This window comes from Larus michahellis, chromosome 18 (genome assembly GCF_964199755.1).
Source record: "Larus michahellis chromosome 18, bLarMic1.1, whole genome shotgun sequence".
Classification (NCBI taxonomy): Eukaryota; Metazoa; Chordata; class Aves; order Charadriiformes; family Laridae; genus Larus; species Larus michahellis.
Window position 1 is genome coordinate 2,732,147 of NC_133913.1, and position 26,751 is coordinate 2,758,897.

A 26,751-nucleotide genomic window follows, 5' to 3' on the forward strand; every position below is an offset into this window, starting at 1 on the left:
CCTGAAGGAATCGGCGTCATTTTAGCCCAGGGAGGGGGCTCGCAGGTGGGGATGGACCAGGACCTGCGCTACCAGCTCCAGCGCTGAAGCCTCCTGCGCACCGAGCAGAAGGTTGGACCAACCACCTCCAGTCCCTTCCAGTGACTGCACGGCTAGCCAAAAGCGTCAGCAAGAAGAGCCTTAAACTCCCGCTTCACCAGGTAAAAATACTAAGCAGCGTAACTAAAAGGAACTTTACATTAAAAATAAGTAAATCTACTTTTTGGCAGAAGGATGCAGGAGGCGGAAGTTTTCGTGCAGCCCTCTGGTACCTGTTAGCCCTGGACTCTCTCGAGGGACCTCAGGATTTTTCCTGAAGCTCCAGCTTCACCTTTCAATGCAAACAAAAGAAAATGCATCGCCCTTGTGCTCGAGGCGAGCGAAACAAGCGCAGCCCAGCCCCGAAAGGTTCAAAAAAAAAAAAAAACCCTAAATTTTATTTACACAAACCAAAAACCAGCTGATCTTTTTCAAATGAAACCTCCCGGACTCGGGGCCAACGCAGCGACAGGAGGAGCCGTGACCGCCCCCCCCGGCAGCTCACCAAACAACCCGACCACCTCGTGTGTGGGCATTTCCCCAAAAAACTCACTGCCATCGATGCCCCATGGCAGTTGGATGGGCAAGGGAGCCCCGTGGGACCCCGAGGAGAGGGTTTTTACCAGAATAACCATTAGTGGAGCAGCCGGAAAGCAGATCTGGGAGATGATCGGCATCGGGAATGTGAAACGGGGCCCCAGGGACGCCGCGGGACACACGGAGCGCTGGTGGGGACACGCCAGCGGAGGCAGGTCCCCGGCTGCCCTTGGCGTCCTCCCCCTCCCCGGGTATTTTTAATGCAATCGCATCCCGGGATGCGGAGCTAAAATTGGAACATTATGTAGACAAAGCATCCCAAAAGTCTCCCTTGTCTTAAAAAAAGGAACTGCTGTTGCTTTGATTAGACTGAGGCTCCCTGTCCCGGCTCTCGTTGCAGCGTTTAAAAGGCCTGTCCTAATTGCACGCACGCTCGTCTCATTCACTTAAGTTCTGCTGCGCCCGTTCTGCTTCTCAGGTGTCAGGACCATGAATTTGGCGATTTGTGGCTGGGACAGGTCACTGCCCAGGCGAGGAGCCGCAGCTCCCTGACTGATGGCTACTTTGGGGCAGATTTCACCGTTTCAGCAAAGCACTGAGGGCCTTTAGGGGGCTATTCGGCCCCCAGCACCTGAATAATGGCCCCCAGCACCTGAATAATGGCCCCCAGCACCTGAATAATGGCCCCCAGCACCTGAATAATGGCCCCTGACCTGGGCTGAGGTCCCGGAGAGGTCCTCTCCATGGCCAGCCCGGCCCTCACCCTGTCTCCACAATGGTGGTTGTACTCACGGTGCCTGCACAAGGCAAGGGAGGGAAACCGAGGCACAGTGAAGGTTAGGCGACACCCCCCCCCCCCCACCCCCAAGGTGACGCAGGGGCTCTGAGCCAAACCCAGCCCCACGCACAGGGTCAACCGCACCCCAACTCCACTGTCCCCATCCCACCCCGGGGCTGATGTAGCCCAGCTTTTTGTCTTCCCCATGGAGGACCATGGGCAACCTCATCATTCGGGTGGCTCTTCCCAAGGGGTGCAGGGCTCCACTGGGAAGGGGGGGGGGGGGCGGGTTGCTGAGCTCCAACTCACCCACCTCTGCCCAGATTTCACCTGGCTGATCAGCACAAACGACACCTCCCCTGGCCCGCGATGCCCCCCCCGCTACCCGCGCTCCTTGCTGCCCTTTGCCAGGAGCCCCCGAGGGCTACTTTGCCCGACCGAGCGGGGCCAAAGGCTCCTGCGGGGTGCGAAAAGCTCCCCGACAGATGTCCAAATCTCTCTGAAATAAAAGAAGGTCAGAGCAGCTTGGGTGTCACCGCAGCGTCAAAGCGCCCATCCTCCCACCGCACGGCGTTCCCGGGATGCGCTGCCCACCCGGCATGGCCCCCACTGGTCCCCGAGCCCCGGACACCCCGCAGACACACAGCCCAGGCCTGTAGCTCTGAGTCCGAGGGAGCTTTTCCCCTCTACTCCTCAACTGCTCTTACTGTTTGCGATCACTTGGAATAACAAATTGAGCCTGGGATTGCCGTCCCCCGTCACTCCGGCAGCCAGCGGTGGTGTCCCCAGCCGAGCAGCACAGTAGGCGGCAGACAGGCGGCTCAGCACAGCCGCTCCAGCATTTTCAGCTCAGTTTTATACTCTTTACAGTGGCCCATAACCTCGGGTCGCTCCCCCTCTTTCTTTTTTTAATAACACCATAAACACGTTGCAAAAGGCTGTAAAGTGCTGACAAACGTTAGAGAGAATTTAAAATCCGGGCTTTAAATATCCGAACTAAGGAAGACTCTCGTTTATAGAGGGGGCACGACAGCAGAACTCCTTTCCAGAGAGCACCCCAGCGCGTGGAAGGGAAGCGGCGGAGCGGGGCCCGGCTGGGCAAGGACACGCTGCTCCACCTGCTCCAGCACCTCTGCAGCGGCCGCTCTGTTCCCCCCCCCCCAGTTCAGCCCCCACGGACCACCCTTCCCCACCAACAGCGATTTCTGCCCCCAGGAGCCAGACCAGATGCATTTGCAGTGGGGTCCAGGGAAGCAGGACTCCGTCCCAGCGCTGGCACCAACCCCAGGGACGCTGCATCCCTGGGCACCGCTGAGCTGATGCCACAGTCCAAATGAACGGTAGCCACTGCAGAACCTCAACCAGTCCCCGGAGCAGCCAGGGCCTGGCCTTGTCCGGTCCTTGGTGTAACACACGGCAGCGAGACCCCATGTCCCAAGACCCCAGGTGCCTCCAGGCTCCCTTTGCGCGAGCCAGGTTTATCCCTGCCCTGTGGTCCCCTCTGCAGGGGACATCCCGGAGGCTGCTCTGTGCAGTCAGGGGACGAGTTTCTGGAGAAGCCCCGTGCTGGGACATCCTTTACTTCAGCTCCTGAATGTGAACCAAAACTGCTTCAGAAACTACAACGTCCCGCACAGGCTGAAGAGAGAGCAGCTCCGTGCCGGGAGCTGCCCGCGCACCCCTCGAGGACGGGGACGCAGCATCCCCCCCGACCCCAGGAGGGTCAAGTCCCGGTGGACCACGCAGTGCCCTGTGGCCACACTTGGCCACCTTCTGCCGGGTGGCTCTGCCAGGAGCTCGTGGGTGACAGCAGCCCCCGATGCCGGCAGGGAGGAGCGAGGGGGATTAGCGGAGGTCATGCCAGCAGACATCTGCAGCGTGCTGACACATTTACGCACCCTCAGCCGGCAAAGGAGGAGCCGGAGCTCAGGGCACGTGGCAGAGGTCTTGTAGCCACCCACTCTCCATGCTGGGCCCCCCCCCAGGACTCCAAATAGCTGCGCCTTAGCAGGGGGAAAAGGCTTGCACACAGAGAAGCAGCTGCCTGAGCATGAGCTAAGGCACAGGGATGGTAGGGTTCTACAAAATCCTGGTGAGAAAGCAGGTTCGGTGCACATTGGGTCCTTCGCCTCCATTCTGATACTCCGGATAACACAAGGACGGACCCAGCGGGGCCGTCCCTGGGAGCACGGTTAAATGCAGCCCAGAGGTTTCCACGCTGATGCAGACTCAGCATCTGCCTGGGGTCCTTCTCCCAGTCCCACCCCGGCAGGGACCCCCGGGCTCCTTCCTGCCATCGGCCCCAATTTGTGTCCCGCGGGTCTTTTATCGGGCCCGAACACAACAGACCCAACATGCGGGGCCAGAACCTCCAACCCAAGTGAAACCGCCGTCGCCACGGAGCTCGAGCGGCATCAAAATTGCTAATCTGAAGATGTGTCCCATTCAGCCATGTGGAATCAGGGAAACTACCACCCGAACCTCAAGTCTGGATGAACTCTCTAAGAGAGCAAGAAATCTTAAAAAAAAAAAATAAAAAAAAATATCTGATTTGAGTTCACACGATTCCGTAACTTCAAATCCACTTTCCTTATCCCTGGTTGAGTGCACGTCATAGTAAATAAAAGCAACAGAAGTATAAGAATTCATATGAAAGTCACCACCAACAGCAGTCTCGGAGCAGCTCCGTGATCCGTCGCTGCCACACACAGGGGCCAGGCGGGTATTTGCACCGGGACCCCCTGGCTGTGCCCACCCCCCAGAGCCCCGGGGAGCCCCCGACCCCCCCAAAGGCACAAAGGAGCCCAGCTGGGGGGCGGCAGCCGCCCCATCCCACCTTCACGCAGACCCTCACCGCCGGCACAGCCCGTCTCCAGCCCGCCCTCCCATTTGGGCAAAGTGGGCGCTGAAGGGGCAGCGCCGGGTGCCCCCAGCCCAGCGCGGGGAGGGTCTTACCTGGTCGCCAGCAAAGGGAGTGCGGAACCTGCCCTGGCAGCCGCCGAGCCCGTGTGCCGCGGCCGTCAGGGCACCGCAGACACCCCTACGCCCGCAGAGTTTCCGACGCTTGTCTCGTATTTCAAGGAACGCTCCGAACGCGGTTCGATCGCCACTAAATCAGCCCTCATCAGCAGCCTCCGGCCGGGGCGAGCAGGAGCCGGGTGCCTGCAGCTCAGCAAGTCCCCAAAAGGCGCCCAGCGTCACGCGGGGCGGTCGGCGCCAGCTGGCAGGAGCCTGCGCCCAAGGAGCCGCCGTCAGCCGAGAGCAGGCGAGCGCCCCGGACATGGGCTCTGCGGGGGGTCAGGGAGGTGGGGGAGCCCCCCCGGGCTGCCCCTAAGGTCAGACCCACAGAATCCCCCCTCCAGCTTCATAGAGAGGCACCGGCCGCTGGCAGAGGGACATGAAGGCAACTGGCCCGGGCGCGTTGTCCCCTGGGGGTGGAGGTGGCCCAGGAGACCTGCTACGGCATCGGGAGATGCTCCGACATCCCGGACTAAGAGCTGAGCCATACAGGCAGACCACAGATTTCAGAGGGCCCTGGCCATGCCCACACCACTTCCAGCATTTCGTAACACGGCATCAAACCACCCCCCCCTTCTGCCACCCCCCTCCCCCAGCCCCAACATATGCTCCGCTAATGCTGGAGCGAGGCACATTTTAGGATCAGTCCATAAATCACCGCAAGGATTAGCGTCAGCCAGTCCCAGGGCTGCAGGCTGGCTCCTGGCACGGGGACCAGGGCACGCGGGGGGCTCACACCACCCTCACACCCCAGGTCTGACCCCCCCCCAAACACCCAGGCTGGCTCTTACCCCGGGGTGGTCTCCCTCAGCCCCGCGGGACGTCCTGCAGCCCCCCCGGGCAGGCGGAGGGCATTGCAGGGGTGCGCGGGTGCTGCGGTGCCTGTCCTCTCCTCCGCGCACCGGAGATCACTAACACCGCAGGGCCGCGCGTCCCCTGAATCAGCAGATCGCAGCCCCGCTCCCGGACGGCGAGGACAGCTAAAACCCGAAGCCAAGGAGACGCCGTGGAGATAACAACGCTGCTTTTCCCCAGCGGTGCGGAGAACGTGCCCGTCCGCCCCAGAAACCCGGGAATTGCCTCCCATCTCCCCTTCCCAGGGTCCCGCAATCCCTCAGCTTCTAACGCCGCGTCGGTAACGCGGTGATTTATCACCTTCGGCAGGGGCCAAAGGGGCAGAGTGTGGGGTAACGAGAGAGGGAACGTGGTGGTGGCAGGGAGCACGGGCTGTGTGTCTCTTTAGAATGACAGATGAGACGGTGCTGGGGCGGGCGATCGCGCTGCCCCGGGCACGCGCCGCGGCTGGGTCCCATCCCTCCCGGGTGGGCGATGGTGGGCTTCCGGCAGCGACCCACCCGCTCTCACACCAGCGGAGGGAAAAATCAAAGCAAAGACAGGCAGGGAACGTGACATTTTGTCCCCGGGGGTCGAGCTGTAAATGTTAGCACAGCGTTAAGGGAGCAGCGGGAGAGGAAAGGCTGAGGCGCCTGCGATTCATCATCCCGACCGGCTGCCGCTCCGCATGCTGCCAGCTGAGGAACGCCTGGCACGGGGCTTGCAAGATCACAAAATCCTTCAGGTTTCGTATGATCAGCACAAAGATTAGGGCAGAGCCACCCTCCCTGCAAGCCCGCGGCGAGCTTGAGGCCCTGCCTGCCCTTGGTGCAGCCGCCCGGCACCGAGCCCTCGCGCGATGCCAAGCGCAAGCAGGGCACAAAGCTCCCGGAGGATGCCGGCGGACAGGGCACCCGGCAGGCCTGGCATCATCCAGGGCAGGGAAGAGCCGGCGAGGCGGGGGTCTGAAAGGTCATGGTGGGAGAGGAATAAAACAGGCGGCTTGGCTAAGTTTTGGGGAGGAGGCGGTGATGCCACCCTGGCACACCGTCCGCCGCGGGGCGGCTGCGGGAGGAGTGATGTCCAGCCGAAGGGACGAGGCTCTGGCTGCTCCCCCCCCTCCGCACCGCTCGCCTCTCAAAATAGCCTCGAGGAGCGCAACCCGATGCAGCCCCAGGGCACGTCTTGGCCTCGCTGCTCCTCCCTAGGCGCTACACGCAGGGGGTTTTCAAATCCCCCTGAAATCAAATCCAGACACCACTTGTGAGACGGCACCGTCTCCTCCAGGCACAGGGCTGGCTCCCGTCACCCCGGCAGAGCCCCGACCCTCCCGGCAACTCGCACAGACCCATAAACGACGAGGCGATGCCACACGTTGGGGCGTTTGCTGGTACTGGAGTTCCCCGCACGCGCCATCCCTCCCGTGCCGCTCCAGGGAACCCCTGTCCCAGTCCAGACCCTTGCCCGTCTCCTCGCTGAACATGCTGCAAGTAATTTTTCTTGGAAAAAGACCCACCGGGGGGGGGGTGCAAGCCCCGGCAGCACCTTGTGCCCCTCGCTGCGGCTGCACGAGCAAGTTCCCACAGGAGCGGATTGACCGCATGCGCAGGACCCAGCACAAGGTCATCGCATTAAACATGGAAAGTCCCAGTTGGGAGAGCACGGGCCAGCGCCGCTCCCTCTGCATAGTCAAACCGAATGGCTTACAGCTGGGTTTGTTCCTGAGCCACGTAAGGAGAAAACAAAGCTGGGAGGTGTTGCCAGGCCAGCACGGCGACGAGAGACCCTTCCCCAGGGCCACATCCCAACCCGCCCCGGCAGGACACGGCCGCAGCCCACGCGCCGTCCCCAAACCGGGCACCGGCTGAGGGGCTGCCAGCTCCCACCGAGCTGCCACCCCCACCGCGGGCACCGGAGGCTGGGCCAGCAGCGGCCACCATCGGAAGCGTAAAGCCACCAGCGCCGCGGTGGCGGCGGTCGCGTTCCCCCACCCACACGTGCCCCAGGAGGGCAGAGGTGGGGGGCACCCACCGCAAAGACTTACAGCGATGAGCCGGGGGCCAGCACGGACCCACAGCAAAGGCAGGGTCTTCCCTCCCGGCTCCCCTTGCTCCCACACCTGGGCCAGGAGATTTTTGGGGGAGAAACAGGCTTTTAAGCGTGTTTGTTGATAGCTGCTGACTAACACAAGAGACCTCCAATTTAAGCTCTTGCGGGCTACTGTATTACAACTTAAATTAAATATTTCATAGTGCTAAGCAAGTGACATTTGAAATCCAGTCATCGCAGGGGTATCGAATAAAGACATTTGCAACAGGAGCTGCTTAAAATCCGTGCAGTGCTTTGCATGACTCCATCCAAACAAGCCTGTCGCTTTATTAAAATAAAAGTTACCAAACACCCGATCTCCTGGAGGAGGCTCCGGAGCCCACGCAGTGGGGCTCAGTGGGTGGTGGGGGTCAGTAAACAAGCAGAGCCCTGCTGACCCACGAGCCTGCCTTAAAGTTCAGCTCCGAAAGCTATTTTCATTAAAAAGTTAAAGCTGGCAAGAGACTTTGCGTTACTTCTGGCTTCTGAACCTGCCGTGACCACAAGTGGCTTATTTTTTTAAGCCCCAGCACCGAAATTCCCACGTCTCGGCAGAGGCCATCTCTGCATCCCAGGACCACGCTCGGAAGAGCTTAAACTCCAGAGGGAGCCGCACCAAATGCCCCCAAAGCAAGTTCTTCCCAGCCACAGGACGCCCCCCCAGGACCCCCCATGTGAAACAGCACATCAGGACCTACCAGGGCATCGCAGGGGGCCGGGCTAGCAGGGGGCAAAGCAATCCGTGCCCAGGGATGCCGGAGCAGGGACGGTAGGAGCAGGGAGGTTAAGCAAGATAACCCCCCAGGGCGGCTCCCCACCCCTTTTTATCACCTTCCCAAACCCAGCCCAGCTGGGGCTGCCCGGCAGCTGGCGGCAGGGGATCCATCACGGCCGAGAGGAGGCAAAGCACCTGCCGCTGCTGGAACCTGGGTTCAGCCAGACCCCCCAGGTACGCGGGCTGGAGGGATTTCCGCGAGCCGGCTCAGTTCTGGCAAGCACCTGATTTACTTCCCCAGTTAAGCAGTACGTTTGCCGTATAAAGCCACGCTTTTAAAATGAAAATTTGTCAAAACGTAACAAAACCGCTTTCGTTAACTTCCCTAAAAAAATGTGCTTGGGAAGGTCCAGGCTGCTGTAGGACGTTCTGCATCGGTCAGAGCCGACGCAGCACAGCGTCCAGGCAGCAGGATCGGGCTTGACGATGATGAACGTTGCGTTCAGGGACAACAAATTTGGGGAAAACCTCCTTCTTGGCACACGGTTCAGCCCCAGCAGCTTCCGTGGGAATGAAAGGCTTCCCCGGGTACGTTGTCGCTGGGACCGCTCTCAGGTCTGCCCGCTGGCCACTGGCCACCAGGCCCTGAGCTTTGGAGAGAAGGGACCGAGGGGGAAAATCCTGACTTGGCTGAACCGCCGCAGAAGGGGCTGCCCTCGGCTGAGCCGCCCTGGCACAGACCCATAAACATCGAGGTGATGCCACACGTGGGGGCATCTGCCCCAGATCTGCAGCGCTCGTCACGGCTCTGAAGTTCCCAAACCTCCCGACTGCCGGGAAAAGCTTGAAAAAGCATCTCGAGCTGAAAGGCAGCCGACAAGTAAAAAGAACCCCGAATTTATTGTTTTCTTAGAATTTAGAGTGGGAGGAAGGAAAATAGGACGACCCATGATTTTTTAATGCCTGCGGTTGGCAGTTCCATATTTAATGTGACAGCATCCCTTTAAGAAAAATATGTTCATACGGAGGAAAGAAAATAAATTGGCAAAGCAATTTGCTTTCAAGCCAGCCTGACAGTTCCCCACACAAACACTTTGCTGCAGCCTTGGTCGAGCCGCAGCGGCCGGTGCTCCGCGCTGGGCAGCATATAATCTAAGAGTTTAAGGACGCTTCGCTGGTTGACAAGCCCATCCGCTAATACTGGAAGCAGTAATTTATCCCAGAGATGGTACAAAGGAAGAGCGGAAGAAATAATTCATTGTGTGTGAGACGGCGAGGAGACGCGTTGCCGTGTTATCTGGCTGACAACCCCACAATCCAAACAGAGATGCTTGTTACGGCGTCTCAACCCGGCGCGATCAAAAGGGTTTCTTCATTTGGGGTAGGAAGGGGAGAAAGAAAAAAAAAAAAGGCAGGAAGAAAGGGAAAGGAGAGCTAAATCAAAGCCTGCGCTTACCGTTGCTCATGAAAGGAACTTGCGAGAAATGCTCTCTGCAGAGCAATTAGTCATAGAATCATAGAATGGTTCGGGTTGGAAGGGACCTTAAAGATCATCCAGTGCCACCCCCTGCCCTGGGCAGGGACACCTCCCACCAGCCCAGGCTGCTCCAAGCCCCGTCCAACCTGGCCTTGAACCCCTCCAGGGATGGGGCAGCCACAGCTTCTCTGGGCAACCTGGGCCAGGGGCTCACCACCCTCACAGCAAAGGATTTCTTCCCAATATCTCATCCCAGTCTCCCCTCTTCCAGTTTAAAACCCTTCCCCCTCCTCCCATGGCTCCCCTCCCTGCTCCAGAGTCCCTCCCCAGCTTTCCTGGAGCCCCTTGAGGGACTGGAAGGGGCTCCAAGGTCTCCCTGGAGCCTTCTCTTCTCCAGGCTGAACCCCCCCAGCTCTCTCAGCCTGTCCTCACAGCAGAGGGGCTCCAGCCCTCCCAGCATCTCCGGGGCCTCCTCTGGCCCCGCTCCGACAGCTCCGTGTCCTTCCTGTGCTGAGGGCTCCAGAGCTGGACACAGTACCCCAGGTGGGGTCTCTCCTGAGCGGAGCAGAGGGGCAGCATCCCCCCCCTTGCCCCGCTGCCCACGCTGCTGGGGATGCAGCCCTGGATGAGGTTGGCTTTCTGGGCTGCCAGCACGCGTTGCCGGCTCTTGTTGAGCTTCTCGTCCACCAGCACCCCCAAGTCCTTCTCCTCAGGGCTGCTCTCACCAGGACTCCGCGGGAGCCACCACTGCCGTCCCCCTGGGGGCTGCAGGACCGTCGGTCCCTCCACAGCCTTCGGTCCCCGCTTAGGGCAGCACGGAGGGGACATGGCCAAGCCGGCAGCACGGAGGGGACACGGCCGAGCCGGCAGCGCCAGCAGGAAGGATGGGGCTGAGCAAGGCAGAGCACAAAGGCAGCGGAGCCGCGGGGAGGAGAGGAGCCCCAACGTGGGGCTCCAAAACCATCCCTTGCAGCACTTCCGCCCCCGCCCCGGGCTCACACCTGGGCGAGAGGGACCACAGCCAGCACCTGCTGCCCTCGGATCAAGCCGTGGCAACGCCACCATCCGCATCCTGCTTTTCCAACCTTTTATTTGTCTATAGAAATTTCAATTTGTTTATCGAAGGACCAGGCTGAGCCAGCCCGGCCGTTCCCCCCACCGCTGGCTCCCCCTGACCTGAGCCGCTCGCATTAGCGGGGGGACTCTCTCATCGTCCTTTTAATTGGTTTTACTCATTTTTATTAACGGCCAGCTACCAGTTCTCCCCGTGGGTTTCACAGCTTTTGCCGGCAGCTCCGTGGCCCCGGGGTGCGTGGCCTGGCCGCCCCGAGGGGGCTCGGATACTGCACCAGGGGCACAGGACCACGTGCGCGCCCCCACGCAGCCACCCTTCGGGGCTTTGTCTCAGCCAGGGAACGACGTTTGTGTGGATCTGGAAGGATTATTGAACCCTCCAGCCATGGCAAAACCTCACAGGTGTCGGAAGGGCTCTGCCCCAGGGAGAAACGCAGAGACATTCCCGGGCTGCCGGGAAAGATGGGACGGGATGTGGGGGCACTTTGGGTCCTGCCATTCAGGAAGCCCCTAAAGCCTCCAGCCTGCCCAAGGTGGTCCCACAGCCCGGGGGAGGCACGGCACGCCAGAGCCCCCCCAGCCTGGTGGCAGCGAGGACCAGGAGGTGCCACCAAGGGGCTCCCCGAGAGCAACGGGGCACAAGGGTCCGGTCAGCGCTGCGCGAGCCGGGGCTGCGCCGCAGGAGCCCTGGCCTTCAGCCTCGGCTCGCCTCTTCCAACGCTGACTTGTCTGTGAACCCCGGGAAGCTGTCACGGACAGGCAGGGAAATTAAACGGGACAGATGATAATTAATTGTCCATGTCTTTCAGCATCTCCTGGATATGGACTAATGAATTTATACGTTACTCGCTGGCTAGAGGACAGAATGAAGAGGAAAAGAGTTTTACAGCTCGGGTTTAATCAGTCCAGTGATAAGTTCAGTGAATTAGTCACCTCCTCTCCGAACGCTGTTTTGGTTTCAGCGGTTATCTCCGGGCTCGGCAGCCCGTGGCTCCCGCGAGCCGCCTGGACTCGCTCCCTGCGTTTGCAGGATAACGATGCGGGGAGCCGGTGGCTGCGGCGCGAGCATCCCCCGCTGCAGCAGAGGCCACCCGTGTCGGGAGAGAAGCACGTGTGTGTCCAATTAAACTGGGGAACCTTTGCTCCGAGAAGGCCAGAAGGCAGCACGTGTTGGCTGCCAGCGCAGGTGGCAGCGCCGATATTTATTTGGGCAGCACCATTAACGTTATTTAATGAGCTCTGGTGGGTCAGCTTTCCTGTTTGAAAGGAATTTGTAAACGGACGCATGAAAAGTTACTTGTCTCCCTGCCACGGCAAACACGTGGACACGGGCTGTGAGTAGCCGGCCCCGGGCATGCAGAGCCATGTGTGGTATGTGCCGCAGCCGGGTCGCTGCGCGGGGCAGGGGAGGCAGGTTTGTGACACACCGTGGGTCCCTTCTCAGGCTGGGCTGGCGCAGGAGGGACTGGTGATGGCACTGGGACTCACCACTCAGTGGAATTTTGCCCCTTCCCGTCCCCATGCCAGCCCCAGGTGCCCTGCGGCCGCAGCTCTGCACCACCGCCCCAAAGGGGACAAGGAGCCCGTTACCGCCCCGTGGCCAGGAGAGAGCTGCAGTGGTCCCCACAGGGTGCTGGGTGGCCACAGGAGCCTTGCTCAGCCCCGTGCAAGCCAAGGCACCGGCGCCTGCCTCCCTCCTGCGCGTCGGCACTGGGAAGGATCTCCCTCCTCTGCCGCTCACCTGCCTCCCACACCGCCCCGCACGCGTGACACCGCAGCGCTGTCACCGCCGGGGCTGCCGCGCTGTCACCGGAGGGTGCCTGACACAGCGGGGATGGCAGGGCTGGGCACAGACGGGGGGCTCACATCCACCCCCGGGGCACAGCCGACGAGCAGCACGGGAGCCGTGGCCAGAGGAGAGGCCGGTTCTTCCGCTGGGGCATTGCCAGGGGGAAGGGTGGGAGCCGCCATTCCTCCAGCCGGCCGCCGGACGCAGCCCAGTGCTTGGCGCTGCCCGCCAGCGAATTCCAGGCGACGGGAAACACGGTGGCGAGGTGGCCAGGGCAGAGACGCTTGGCAAGTCCCCCTCCCGGGATGCACGGTCGCCAGACAACGTGGACCGGCCGTGCCAAGGGTCCGGGTGTGTTCACGAGCAGGCACGGTGCCACCAGCGCAGACAGGCGCGGGGGTGGCAGCCAAGGCACGGTGCCGCAGGCGGCCTCGGGGGACAGGAACCCCAGCAGCCAGGGCTCACCGCTGCCCCCGGGGCGAGCCCTGAGAGGGGCTCCTCCTTTCGGCCCCCGCACACGTGCCCCGACGCTGGCTGCTAACCGGGAGGGGGGCCGCAGCATCGCCGAACGGAGACGCGCAGCTTGCCAGCCCTGCGCCGGGCAGCGAGCCCCCGCAGCGCCCGTGCCCCACGCTCGCCCCGCGCTCGCCCGGCACTGCCCAGGCACCGACCGCGGCCACCCGGAGCCCCAGGCTCGTGGGGATGCGAGCGGAGGACAGCGGCGAAAGGCTCCTCGCTGCTGGCAGCTGGCGAGAGGTGGAGGCGTTGCTGTTATGAAAACATGCGAGGGCTGTGTCTGAAAACATTGCAAGGAGCCAGCTACATAAATAGGCCCTTTATGGCTCTTCCCTGCTCTAAGACAGGCCCTTTCACATGCGCTTGGCTCCGGCACGGGGGGGTTACTCGGCTAAAAAAGCTCTTCATGTTGGGCGCAGAGGGGGGACGGGGAGGCACCGGCACCGGGGCGGGGGCCTGAACGCGGTGCAGCAGAACCGCCTGGCCCAGCCCCACCGTGCCGGCACCCAGCGGGACGGGAGAAAAGCTGGTTTGGGGCAGGTCAGAGGACGGCAGCGATGGGGACGGGCAGGTCCAGCGCCAAGCGAGACCGATGGGCATCAGAGATGCCGGGCAGTGCCTGGCCAGGAGCATCCCCTGCCTGCCCTGGGGCATCCCTCACGGTGAGGCTGGGCTCCAGGATGGGACACCCCTGTGCCAGCCGGTCCCCTCCAGCCCAGGTGGCACGGGACCAGCAGATTAAGGCGCATCCATAACCCAATCCCACACCGTTCCACACCAAACCCAGCGAGGCCCCCGCTCCAGGCACACAGACACGATTTACAGACTCGGGGCTCCTTGCGGCTCCAAGCTCCCCGCGGCAATCACGGGCTCCACGTACCGGCACCGTGCTCTGCCGCCGCCCGCAACCGACCCACAGGCTCCCTGGAAATGGGGCTGTGCTGGAGCTATTTCTGTCTGGAGGCTCCAGCACCGTGACACCCACCCGGCCCCCCCCCAGCGGGCGCTGGCAGGCGGTGTGGGTGCCAGCAGCCGTCCCCCTGCGGCTGCAAACGTGTTGACACCTGAGCAATAATCTCTCTTTCCTCACGCGAGCTGCTGCGGGGCAAACGGCAGAGCAAAGCGCACCGCGGTGCTCGGGAGAAGTTGCCGGCCAGCACCCAGGCAGGAGGAGGGCAAGCTAGGGGGCAACACGGGCCAGGGGATTCCCGAGCTATGGGGCAGCCCTGGCCACCCCCCGTCTGCCTCCGCAGGCAGCTCTGCAGCCCCGACTCAGTCCTTTCTCTGTATTTCCAGGTCACACACTCGAGAAAGCAGCGTGGCAAATCCCGGCTCTCCGGCAGGATTTTCTGCCTGAAGGAGAAGAGCCTCTGGCTCGGGCCATGGGGGCAGGAGGCAGCTTTGCTTTCCCAAGTCCCGGGATCTCGGATCTGCCGCCACCGCGGCCACCCGACCACGGCTCCAACCCCAGCACCCCTTCCCGAGCAGGGGGTGCTCCCACCCACTGACACCCCGTGGAAAAGCACCTCACATCCCCACACGCCGGAGCTGCAGTGCCCGTGGAAAGGGGCAGGGACTGGGACGCGGTGACTGCAGTGCTGTCATGGGACACGGGTGGCAGCTGCTCCGCTGCCACCACCTCCGCGGGGAGCACACCTCGGCGCCGCAGCAGGCGGGCGCTATTAATCAATGGTTTCGTTAGGGCGGCGTCATTAATTGAGCACCTTCGGTGGCCGGAGAGCCCAGGATGATCCATCTGGTGTCAGAAGCGGCGCGTGCAGCAGCAGCGGCGCTTTATTTCTCTCGGCCACATCTATTTAATTGTGATTACGATTCAGTTTATGCCCCCTCAGCAGCAAACGTCCCCCCAGTGTGGGAAGGCTGGTGACTAAAGCAGCGGGTGAATGATTAGTGACTCAGCGGATAATTTTGTTCATCTCGTGGCTTTTTTTAGCGCGGGGCGGACAGAGCTCGCACGGCAAACCCTCGCCCGCCACCGCTGCCACCCCCCCCCCCCCCCGGTGTCCCCGCGCCGCGTTGCCCACCTGGGGCTGGGGATCAGGCACGCTTCTCTTCCAGAAAACAGACCATGCTGCCGAGGGCTTTGGCTTTTTTCTTAATTCTCCCTTTCATTGTTTTTTTTTCCTTTATGACCTGGGAAAAGGCAAGGACAGTGCGAGAGCCCCAGTTGGTGCCGGGAGGTGCCGGGAGGTGCCGCCCCGGCAGCGCTCGCAGCGCAGTTCATGCCATGCTGGGCCGACCCGGCAGCAGCTTTTGCCAAGAGCGAAGCAATCGGCTCTTGTCTTAGTGATAACTGACGGCTGAAAACACCAGGTGCCGGCTCGAATTAACAAGCTCTTGGAGCTGGAATTCTGCTGCGAAAGAAGCCAGTGCCGGGGCGAACACCGACGGAGAGAATCCACCCATGGCATCTGCAGCAGCGCGGGGGCACCGGCCCTGCCCCGGCGGTACCCGCAGCCCGAGGACCGCGCGAATGGCCACGTGCCGGCGGGCTGGGGACGGTGACAGGGACGTGTCATGAATTTCTTCTCATCTTTACAGACAGGGCAGCCGCAGCACGTCAGCCATCTGAGCGCTGAAGCCCAGCGCGGCGAGAGCCGGGTCCAGCCCTGGGTGGCTCCGTGCCCGGCGCTGCAAACCCAGCTGCCGGCGTCCCCGGGCCCCTGGGTGACCAGTGCAGGAGCAGGGGCTGAGGTCCACATCCTTGGCACCATCACCGCGCCTGCACCGATCCCCCTCCATCCCGGCTCAGCCACCCCCAGGCCCCCCGTGCCACCTCCCTGGCACAGGACCATTAGCGGGTGGTCCCTACACCAGTGCGACCAGTGCCTCCACCGAGGAGCTGCTGGCGTTGATGGCAGACGGTCACCCAGCATCACCAGAAGCCCTCATGGGCTGGACCGACACGGCCCCAAAGCAGCTCCCAGGGGGAGGCAGCCCCAGCCTTCGGGGCGGGGGGACGATGGGGAATTGCTGCCTCCCTAAAGTGGCTTCATTCTTGCTCTCTCTCTAATGATTTCCCAGCTGCTTCCCCATTGTAGCTGATAATGGGACTTCACTCTCTATCTGGGTTTGAGAGTCGCTTGCCTTGTTCGAGCTGAAGAAAATCAATTCCCCTCTCACTCAAGCCTTTCCAAGACAGATGAACTGAAGACCGCGCCTGCCTGAGCAAAATATTTATTCAGTCTGGGAACAGATTTACTTTTGAACCTTCTATAAATACAGCTGAGGGCCCCGATTTAATCCCTTACCAGAAGACCTAATTTTATTTGTTTTAAGTTTTAAAAAAAAAAAATCCTCCCTTTTCCAACGCCTTGTCAAGCAGGTGAAGAAAGGCAGAAATTTGGGCACCCGCCTCAGCAACGGGCAGAGGGCTCCGGCTGCGGGTGCCGGTGGGGAAGGGCGAGACCCCCATGCTGTGGGGTCGGGGCTCTGCGGGGGTCCCTGCCCTTCATTACTGATTTACACCCCGTGGAAGCGCTGCCGGGGGCCAGGGCAGGCAGAGAGGGGCCAAATTCTCCCCCGAGGCGTCTTTGCCACCCTGCCTGCCCTGCCCGCGCAAGGGTCCCTGTGCTGGGGACAGAGCCCACCGCCCTGCCAGCCCCGCACGGCCACTGCCCGGCCCCACGCACCACCCTCTGTAGCCCCCCAGGACCAGTGACTGCTGTCCCACTGTCCCGTGGCCATGTCCCCACCGTCCCCACAAGCCCCTGGGGACCAGCCGCCCTTCGCTCCATCCGCAGCCAAAAGGGGCTATATGTGTCGTGTGCTAATTAGTATCCCAATGGGCCGGTTCTTTATTAGTGATGCCGGGGACACTTTGCCACGAGCCAGCACCTCTCCTGTCGCCCTCCCCGCGGAGGTGACATGCCGAGCGGGGACCCTCCTCAGGACGGTGGCGTCATGGTGGCCCAGAGACCCCAGACCCCGGCGCAGGCAGCTGCCTCCATCCTCATGGGCCAGATCTCATAGAATCACCGAATGGTTTGGGTGGGAAGGGACCTTTAAAGGCCACCCAGGTCACCCTGCCATGAGCTGGGACATCTCCAACCAGACCAGGTCGCTCAGAGCCCCGTCCAACCTGGCCTGGGATGTTTCCAGGGATGGGGCATCTCCCACCTCCCTGGGCAACCTGGGCCAGGGTCTCACCACCCTCAGAGTAAAACATTTCTTCCTTAGGTCTAGTCTAAATCTCCCCTCTTTTAGTTTAAAGCCATTACCTCTTGTCCCATCACAACAGGCCCTGCTAAAAAGTCCCTCCCCATCTCTCCTGGAGCGCCTTTAGGGACTGGAAGGGGCTCCAAGGTCTCCCCGGAGCCTTCTCTTCCCCAGGCTGAACCCCCCCAGCTCTCTCAGCCTGTCCCCACAGCAGAGGGGCTCCAGCCCTCCCAGCATCTCCGGGGCTTCCTCCGTCCCCGCTCCAACAGCTCCGTGTCCTTCTGCTGTTGGTGCCCCAGAGCTGGAGGCAGCGCTGCAGGGGGGTCTCCCCCGAGGAAAGCAGAGGGGCAGAATCCCCCCCTCGCCCTGCTGCCCACGCTGCTGGGGATGCAGCCCAGGCTGCGGTTGGCTTTCTGGGCTGCCAGCGCACGTTGGCAGCTCACGTTGAGCTTTTCACCCCCCCGGCACCCCCAAGTCCTTGTCAGCAGGGAAGGACCTGCTGCCAGAGCTCACCTCGGTGCTTCCTTGGCCGCCGCTGCCCGCTGCCCACACGGAGCAGCGGGGGCACTGCCGCAGCACCCGGAGGTGCAGGTGGCTGCCGGGTCCCTGTAAATCCCCTGGGACTCACCCGCTGCCCAAGTCGGCACCCACCCTGCCCCGCCAGCCCCCAGCGCCGCCCGCCCGCCCCCACGCTAACGGAGCAGCACAAATAACCTCCGCTCCGCGGCTGGCCGGGGACGTGAGACACCGCCGCGGATTAAAACGCCGGGGTGCCCGTCCCAGGTCCCTGCCCGAGCTCCACAGCCAGAGGACGAGCCGCCTGACCCCCGGCTTGGACGGGGGGTCGCTGTGTTCCCATTGAAAGGCCGCCTGCCAACTCCCCATCCCGTGGAAGGCTCCCCCGAAGGCACGGTGCGCCCTACAACACCGCGACCGGCTCACTCATTTGACACACTTATTAAATTGCTATTATGCCTGTTTGCTAATTACCTCCTCCGGAAACCGGAGAGGACAGAAATTTGACATTGAGCCGTGACAACCCGCAGCCCGACTGCCGGCTGGGTCCGGGGTGCCCAGCGGGGGCTGAGGGGGCGAGCAGGGGGCTGGAATCGCGGCGGCTGCTGGAGCATCCCTCCCTGCCCCGCCAGCCGCTGCCCCGCGCCCGTGGAACGGGGACCGGTGGGTCCCCAGGAGCCCCGGTGAAGCCCAGCACCACGTCCCGGGGAGCCAGAGCTGCCCTCCCCGCACCCTGCGCTGCCGGAGCACGGATTAAATCCGGGAGCGCTTTAATCCTCTCAAGCCCTTTCGTAACAGCGCTCAAAAATAAGCCTGGAGAGTTCCTAATACTTCTTGAAAATTTGGAGTTGGGATATTTATAGGCTCTGCCCTTGCGTGCGACGAAGCGCACCCGGGAGGGCTCAGCTGCAGGGTGGGGGGGATTCGCTGCCGGCTCCCAGGGTCCCCCCCCAATCCTGCCCGGAGCCCGCTCTGTGCCGCTCCCTCGTCTCCCGCCGGCTCGGGAACAAGCTTCCCTTGTTTGGGATTTTTATTTTTTTTTCCCCTAAAAACATTTGAGGGCTCCTGAGAAGGAACTCCGGCCCCCGGCGCACAGTCGGGCTCTGTGCTGAGATGCCTCCGGCGCTTGAAACGAACGCGAAGCCGCGGCGCTGCCGACCAAGACAAACAGCGCGGGGGCCTGTGTCCCTGCGGCGCACGCGTTCCCGGGGAGCACGAGGGCAGGGCGAGGTGAGCAGGTGACGAACGGCGACGGGAAAAGTGACACGTCAAAAATAAAAAACTAACTCCAGCCTGGAGGAGCCCAGCCCCGCCTGGGCCGCGCTTGTTTCTCTTCCCGATAAACAACAGACCCTCGGCTTCGCTCTCCAGGGACGGGACATGAGGTTCCTTCCCCAGGGACCGGCCCGGCCCCCATCGGCATCTCCTCCGCCAGGCTCGGCATGAGGATGAAGAGCTGGAAAGGTCCTGGAGAACCGATTCCCCTCCAGAGGTGGGTTGGATCCTGCTGGGGGACGAGGTCTCTCACCGGCTGCTTCGGTGACGAGCGGCACTTGGGCATCCCAGCCCTGCCAGAGGCACGCTCTTGGGCAGGGCTGGCATTGTCCCCAGCAGGGACAGGACGTCGCGTCCTCCGGGCCAGCCCTGACGCCTCTATCTATCCCAGAGCAGGGTTCATGGTTTGAAAAATATTAATTCTCCGCCGCCATTCTTCTTATTTATATCTTCGTGGCTTGCAGATTAAACGAGGAGCACGCAGCCGATGGTGCTGGGTGCGGGAGCGGCACAAACCTTCGGTGGTGGGAATTCTTGCCGAAGAGCCGTACCCACGGATTACTGCCCGGCCTCCCCGGGAGTCCTGCGGGGAACCAAACGCCAAAGCTCTGCGCAACGTCAGGTGCCAGAAATTACCCACGTCCACAAAATCCTGCAGGAGCCGCTGGGTCAGGGCCACCGAGAAACGTCTGCGTGGTCCGACCCCGTCCCCAGGCGCTGCGGAGCAGAGGGGCTGTTCAGTGTCCCTGTGCCTTGAGGACGGTCACACAGAGCCAGGTCACTCCTGCCCTTTGTCGGGGGGCTGCTGCCGTCCCCCCGTGAGCAGCAGAGCCCGCGCGGGGCCGGCGGGATGGTGACGGGCAGAGCAGCCAGGTGAGGGACAAGGGACCAGCTCCCCACACGTGTCCCTCCTTCATTGGGACGGACCCGGCTGCTGGCAGGAGGCTCCTGCTCCGCTCGCCAGCGGCAGCGTTCCCTCCACGGCGCTTGCGGTGAGCCGTGACAGCCCGCGGGCTGCCGGCCAGGCACACGGACACCCTGGGAAACCAGCCCCTCTGATGGCTGTGGCACTGGGGCAGGGTCCTGCCGCCGCCGGCGCCGCCACCACCCCGCGGAACTGCCGCTGCCCGGAGCGGAGAGAGCTTGAAGTGTTTGAGAGCAGAAATCCCTCTGGGCGCTGAGCCCGCCTGCGGGGTGGATGGACGCCCAGGAGGACGAGGCCAAGGCCTCTCAGCTCCATCCCTCTCTAGGTGGCCGGGGGCTGGCGTCCCTCCCTGAGGTCTGGTTCCAGTAACCACCACTGGTGGCCATTTGCAGCTCTGCCACCCCGGTCCTGGTCTCGGCGGGGAGCTGCGGGATGGCCGGGGCAGCATGCTCCTACGTCTCTCCTGCTCCAGCAGATAAAGGAAAGAAATAACCCCAAAAAGCCCTTGGCTCGTTGCCGCGCAGTTTCACGAAGCGGTGACGCGCTGCTGCGGTGCTTCGCCCGGTTCAAAGGCAGGGGAGGGCTCCGAGAGGGAGGTGAAGGGAAGGTGAGAAGCAGCCTCTGATCTTAACGCTGGCAAAACCCTCCCCGCATTCAACAGCTCCTTCACCCCCCGCCGACGCGGAGCAAGAGCCAGCGACCAGACGTCAGAGCCAGAAATACACAAACTGGAAACGCGGCGCTGGGTTCAGCCTGGCCAGGCAGCGGCCGGTGGCATCTGCCCCGCAGCGCTGCACCAGCCCGCATCCCCCCGGAGATGCCCCATCCCATCCCATCCCATCCCATCCCATCCCCTGCCCCTTGGGTTGGGGGCAGAGGAGTCAGCAGAGCTGGCTCTGCCAGCCCAGATGGAGCCACAGCCAAGCCACAAACCCCTCAGTTCTTGTCCTTTATCCTTCCCAGCTCCCCGGGTGCTCCTCGACCTGTGGGTACTGTGTGACCCCCATGTCCCTGGAGATGCACCATGTTGGGTTGGGAGCCGGAGAACCAGCCTGCAGCGAGCGGGTCTGGGGGCCACAGGGTGTGCGTGCCACACTGACACAGAATCACAGAATCCCGGACTGGCCGGGGCTGGAAGGGCCCTCTGGAGATCATCCCCTCCAACCCCCGGCCAGAGCAGGGTCACCCAGAGCAGGTGGCACAGGAACGCGGCCAGGCGGGGTTGGAATGTCTCCAGAGACGGAGACTCCCCCACCTCTCTGGGCAGCCTGTGCCAGGGCTCTGCCACCCTCACAGCAAAGAAGTTCCTCCTCCTGTTGAGATGGAACTTCCCAGGGGCAAGTTTGTGCCCGTTACCCCTTGTCCTGTCCCCGGGCACCACTGAGAAGAGCCTGGCCCCATCCTCCTGACACCCCCCTTGAAGTATTTATAAGCGTTGATAAGGTCCCCCCTCGGTCGCCTTTTTTCCAGGCTGAAGAGACCCAAATCCCTCAGCCTTTCTCCATCAGAGAGGTGTTCCAGTCCCCACACGGGGACCATAGCCGGCGCCGCGTGGGCTCCCACCAGACCACCAGGTCCATGATGGGAGGAAACCACCCCAGTGCGGGGATTGGTTCGGATGGAGCAGAGTTCCTGGAGCAAGACGGCAGCAGGAGCGACGAAGGACGTTGGCAAAGGACCCTTGTGGTGGCCAGATCCCAGCAGCCCCCATCCCACAGGCACCTCCCCTCCATGGGGCAAAGCATCCCTGCGCCCAGCCCACAGCCCCCGGAGTGGGAAACAACAGCCTGGCCCCAGGGCCAAACCCACATGGATTTAATTCCTGCCGGATCAAACCCGCTGGCCAAAGGAGCCTGGTGGCTCGCCGCAGGAGGTGGCACGGGGCACCCTGCCTCCCCGGCACCCCGGCACCCGCAGCAGCTCCCGTCTTCAGGCAGATCCGGGCACGGATTAGGACTTAACCTCGAAATGTTTCCCTTGCAATTTCCAAGTGATCTTTCTTATCAACTAATTAAAAAATTTCCATAATTAGGCCAGGGGAAAATCACGACTCGGGAACGTTCCCGTTTCAAAGCAGCACAGCTCTGTTCCGTGGGGAGGGCTCGGAGCCCCCAGCGGAGCCAGGCTCCCCCCATCCGCGCAGGGGCTCAGCCCAGGGTCGCCCCATTTGGGCTCCGCAGCCCCTGGAGCATCAAACCCCGCAGGGAAGGGCCGGCCGCGTGCTCAGCGCTGGGGGTCCCCACGCTGCTCCCCATGGAGCCCACGCGTGTGGGCAGCACCTCTCGGGGCCCCGCCGGAGCCCCGGGTGCCGCCGCCGGCCCCTCACCCTGGCACCCGGCTGGGAATTCATTCTGGGGAAAAGGCTGTTTATGTTGCAGCGGGGGGTGGGGGGGAAAGTGGTGGGTTTTCTATTTTTTAAAAAAAAATCCAACCATAAATGGCCCTCTAAAAGCCCGGGGGATGCTTCCCTGCCTTCAGACCCTGCCTTTGGCACCTGGGGGTCCTTGGGGGAGCCCCCCCTCTGCCCCACGGCTCTGCAGGGCAAAGACCCACCCTGCAGCCCTGGGGTGCTGAGCCCCCGTCCCCTGCCCACACCGGGGGGCATGAGCCCGACCGGCCCCCTCGCCACAGCCAGCCCCAGCCAGCCCCTCGGCCACCGGAGAACACGGTGACACCGCAAAGGACCGAACCCCGCACCCGTGGCATCCCTGGGGAGCCTCGAGCCAGCTTTCCGTAGGACACAGGACCCTCGCGGGGCACGTCCCGCACCCCCCAAGGGGCTCAGGGCTCCTTAAACAGGCGGGTTCCCTTTTTTTACGACTTGCAAGTAAATTGTTGTGGTTCTAATAAAAACCGAGCGCCTGTTAGCATGTAGCCGCAGACTGGGTTTCCTTGAGAGCGCAGATATAATTCTTGACAGGGGCTTCCTGGCACAGAAATTATGACGCTATTTTGGAGGCAATCTCGGAACATCAGGCTAAGAAACAGCCTTTGTACATCACAATATTGTTTCTAAATTGACAAATAGACCCTCGTGGGCTTCATTACTCTGCTCCGGGCACGCATTTTTGCATTTTTATTTTCCCTAGGAATGATTAAAAGGGTTGCAGAACTGTGGGCTCTGGGTTGGGAAAATTCAAACACCAAGCCCCGATCGAGCCGAGGAACAAAACAAGTAGCTTGATGGGACACGGAGCCCGGAGAGGGGCTCTCTCTTCCCATGATGTTTAAGTCCAGCACGCTTTGGAGACTGCCCCGTGCTTCCAGGACCGGTTTGCTCCCAGTCCTGGGAATTCGACAGTGGAAAGCAACTTGATTAACGTGTTCAGGACTCGATTGAGAGCATCAGTGCAAAGGCCCTCATTTCTTCAATAGCAGACACACCGCGCGCTTGTAGAAATAGGTAGATTTCTCGTCCCTGCCTATGGCAGGGGGTTGGACCTTGATGACCTTTAAGGTCCCTTCCAACCTAAACCGTTCTACAATTCTCTGATCTCACCAGAAATGCCAGATAGAAGCCAAAGCGAGGGGAAGACCTCCAGAAATGTACCCAAATAACGGTCCCAAGACAGGGGTTCCCTTACCGGCCACCAGCTGATGTTCAAGGACGCTGGGGCAATGCTTGAGGGGTACGTTGGGGTTGGAACCGGGTGAGCTCCTGGTGCCGTGACATCGCTCCAGGCTCCGCTCAGGAACAGCCGACCCCTGGGGATAAACACCAGGAGGGTGCAGGCGGGACGGGTCCCTGTCCCCATCATCCACGGGAGCCTCGTCCCGTGCCACGCCGGGCGGTACGGCGGGCAGCCGATGGCACCCACAGCCACACGGCACCGAGAGAGCACAACCCGGTGGGGAGCACCGCGGGCGGGCGGGGGTCTCCGCGGTTTCGGGTGCGACGTCGCCGTGCAGCCGGTTGAGTTTTGCGCCTCAGGTGCTGCGGTATTTATACTCTTTTCCTGCCAGCAAAAATAGATTCGGCACATCTGAGCTGGGTGTCTCGGCTCTTTGTGCTGAGGGAGACGGGAGCAGTGGGAGGCGAGGGATGGAAAGGCAGCCCCGACCCCTGTCTCCGGCAGTGCACGCTCCGTCGGGATGGCAGCTCCTCGCACGCATTCACCGCCGGGCTTTGCCGAGCGGCCGGACCCCTGACCCTAACCCACGGCGGCCGGGATGCACGTCCTGCACATCCCACACAGTCCTGCGACGGGGACAAGGCCCTGAGGTCACAAGCCACCAGCCCCAACAAACATTTCTTATTCTTGGGATTATTAAACCACACCAAAGCTGGCGCTTTCATCAAGGCAGAGCATCACCCGAGCAGCCAGCGGCGTGAGCAGCTGGCTCCAGGGACCGAGGGCGATGCGGGAGCCCAGGGATGCTCGTGCACAAGGCGCACAGCGGGAAGTCACAGCTCGGCGTTGATGTCACCCCCCCCCGATAACACACAGCAACGCTCCCCGCGTTTACAGACGCAGCTCCGGGTTTGGGATTACACCAGTCTTTTTTTTTTTTTTTTTTTTAATGCACACGGCAGATTACAGAGCAAGCAAGAAACCCTGCAGCACCCGTTATCACCAGCCCAACTCTGAACTCTACGCGTGGCAGGAGAGTTTCTCATCGGCAGCGTCACGGCGGCAGCTACTGAGGGACCGGAGTAGTTCCTCCCACCCCCACCGAGCCGCTTCAGCCAAGTGACAAACATCACTCGGAGAAGCTGACGCCGGGCTGGATGCTCCATCAGAAAACACCTGCAGCCACTTCAAACAACAACACAAAAAAAAAAAATGAAAAAAAGTCACCAATTTGACTGGCGCTGGCTGCAGAAAGTCCTGGCCAGGCTGGCAGCCGGGGATGGAGCCTCGCTTATTTGCAGAGTGTCACGTCCAGCGGCTCCGCTCATCGATGCTATTTCCAGGCACCGTGCCCCACATGCAGACACAGCAGCTTACACAAAACTGCTCCCCGTTCAGATAAGGACGGGGGTGAAGGTGGTTTCTGCGCAGCGTGAGGCCAGCTCCCACCTCTCGTTTTCGCTGGACGCTGCTGCCGTGCTCCACTCGGGCCGGGCGGTGCTGCCAACGTGCCCGGGACCCGCGGACACATGCAGCCCCCGCAGGAGCAGGTGGCTCCAGCAGCGGGGTGGGAACAGAGCGGTGCCGATCCCCTTCCCAGCGCTGAACTAACCCAGGAGCCCTGTACGCCTCCAGGAGTGCAGAAGCTGGGCCCTACAATCCCTTACTTCAGGCAGAATCCCCTCCTGCATTTAAGATGCACTTTTAAGCTTTTCTCTAAAATATAAAGCAGCCACACGTGCCGGGGAGAGCTGGGAGTTCGGATTCTGTGCAAGAAGCTGTTTTCCCACACGCACATCCAGCGCGATCGGCACCGCCAGCCCCACCGAGGGCAGGCGCAGGCACGTCCCGACTCCCCGGGACCCGCCGGCTTCGCTCCGGGGCGGAGGAGCCCCACCACACCCCACGCATACCTCATCAAAAGCTGCAGCGATAACTCCCTGCTGCTTCAAGCTAATAGCGAAGGATATTGATAAAAGCCGAGGCGAGAGCGGGGGATCCTCCAGACGCGGATGCTCCTCCTGCATCCAAGGTCTCTCCCGCTCGGGGGCTGCTCTGCAGGCGCGAGCCTGGGTGGGAGGACCACGCTCTGCCCCGGCTGCAGCCACCCCAGACTCGGCGCCCGCTGCCCAAACCGCTAACAGAAAGCGCTTTTGTAAGGCTTCAGTAAAAGTCCTTTTCTTTAAAAGCCGAGTACCCCTTGTGGAGACAGCCAGAAAGCCCAGGCTCCATTTCCAACGCAAACCTCTCCGTACCTCAAGCAAAAGCAGGGACATGAGCAGTCCCGGGCACCCCGCAGCCGAGCCATGGGACACGCAGGGTGCACTGCACACCCCGACACCCCGAGCAGCACAGCGGGGCCCACAGACACGGCCCCACCGCCTGCCCGTGGCCACAGCCCAGGTTGTGCCACTTGCCTCGGCCACGCACAGAGACCTTGGCCAACGCTGCCTGGGCCCAGGCACTGCCACCAGACCCGAGCCCACCGCCCCGAGCCCACCGCCAGCCCGTGGGGACCGCACGCCGCGCACCCCAATGGCGCGGGCACCTTGGCAGAGACAAGCCGGGGGCACCACCCGCCGCACACCCCCGCGGGTCCCGCCCGGCGTGGGAATGGCACGGGGGGGAAGGGGCTGCGACCGCGGCCTCGGCAAAGTTCCTCTGAAGAAGTTTCCTCCTGATCCGACACCTCCGGAGGGGCCGGGGGGCGGGGGGGACGGTTGTCAACGGGACCGAGGGCTCCGCCGCCCCCCGCCCCGGTGCACGGCGCTGCGCAGCCGGGCTTCCAGGAGCCGCGGGCGAGAGCCGGGATGGAGGGGGGGGCCCGGAGCATCCTCCCGGGCAAACATCCATCCCTTCTCCCGGCTCCGCGGTGCCTCCCCAGCGTATCCTCCCCCCCACACCCCCCACCGCCCCGCTCCCTCCGACAACTTTGCTGCGGCCGCAACTCTCCCGGGCCGCAGCCCAGCGGGCACCGAGCACCGGCGGTGCCGGGGAACCCGGGCCGCCCCCGCCCTCCCCCCCCCCGCCCTACCTGCCCAGCCGCCCGGCTCCGCCGCCGTCTGCAGCATCCTCCCGCCTGCTGCTCGCTCCCGGCTGGGCGAGCGCGCTCCCGGAGGAGGAGGAGGAGGAAGAGGAGGAGGAGGAGGAGGAGGAGGAAAGCGGGGAGGAGGAGGAAGGGGGGGGGGGATGAAGGCAGCAGCGCGCGCCGCCGCGGTGTGCCCCCCCCCCGCCCCCCGTACGGGGTGGGAGGGAGGAAACCGCAGCGGCGCATCCCGGTGCTGCATCCCGGGGGCGCGGGCGCGGGGGGGAGTCGCCGCTCACCCCTCGGCCCGGAGCGCCCCGGGCTGGGACTGGGCTGCCGCGAACCGGGGCGGGCG

General features: G+C 62.5%; 1 protein-coding gene across 6 annotated transcripts in view; it reads right to left on the reverse strand.

The window, feature by feature from the left end:
- ZNF385C (zinc finger protein 385C) overlaps nucleotides 1–26,464 on the reverse strand; it is an 82,767-nt gene extending 56,303 nt beyond the window's left edge. For 2 of the 6 annotated variants that reach the window (XM_074561567.1, XM_074561566.1), the window contains exon 1: nucleotides 26,406–26,464. In XM_074561567.1, coding sequence (XP_074417668.1) covers nucleotides 26,406–26,442 — 37 coding nt within the window. In that variant the 5' untranslated portion in view covers nucleotides 26,443–26,464. Of the gene's footprint in view, nucleotides 1–5,202; nucleotides 5,300–8,031; nucleotides 8,116–14,949; nucleotides 15,101–26,405 lie in introns of those variants that run through there. The other 4 variants (XM_074561571.1, XM_074561569.1, XM_074561568.1 and 1 more) reach the window with 4 other exon arrangements.
- Between the last annotated feature and the right edge of the window lie 287 nt (nucleotides 26,465–26,751).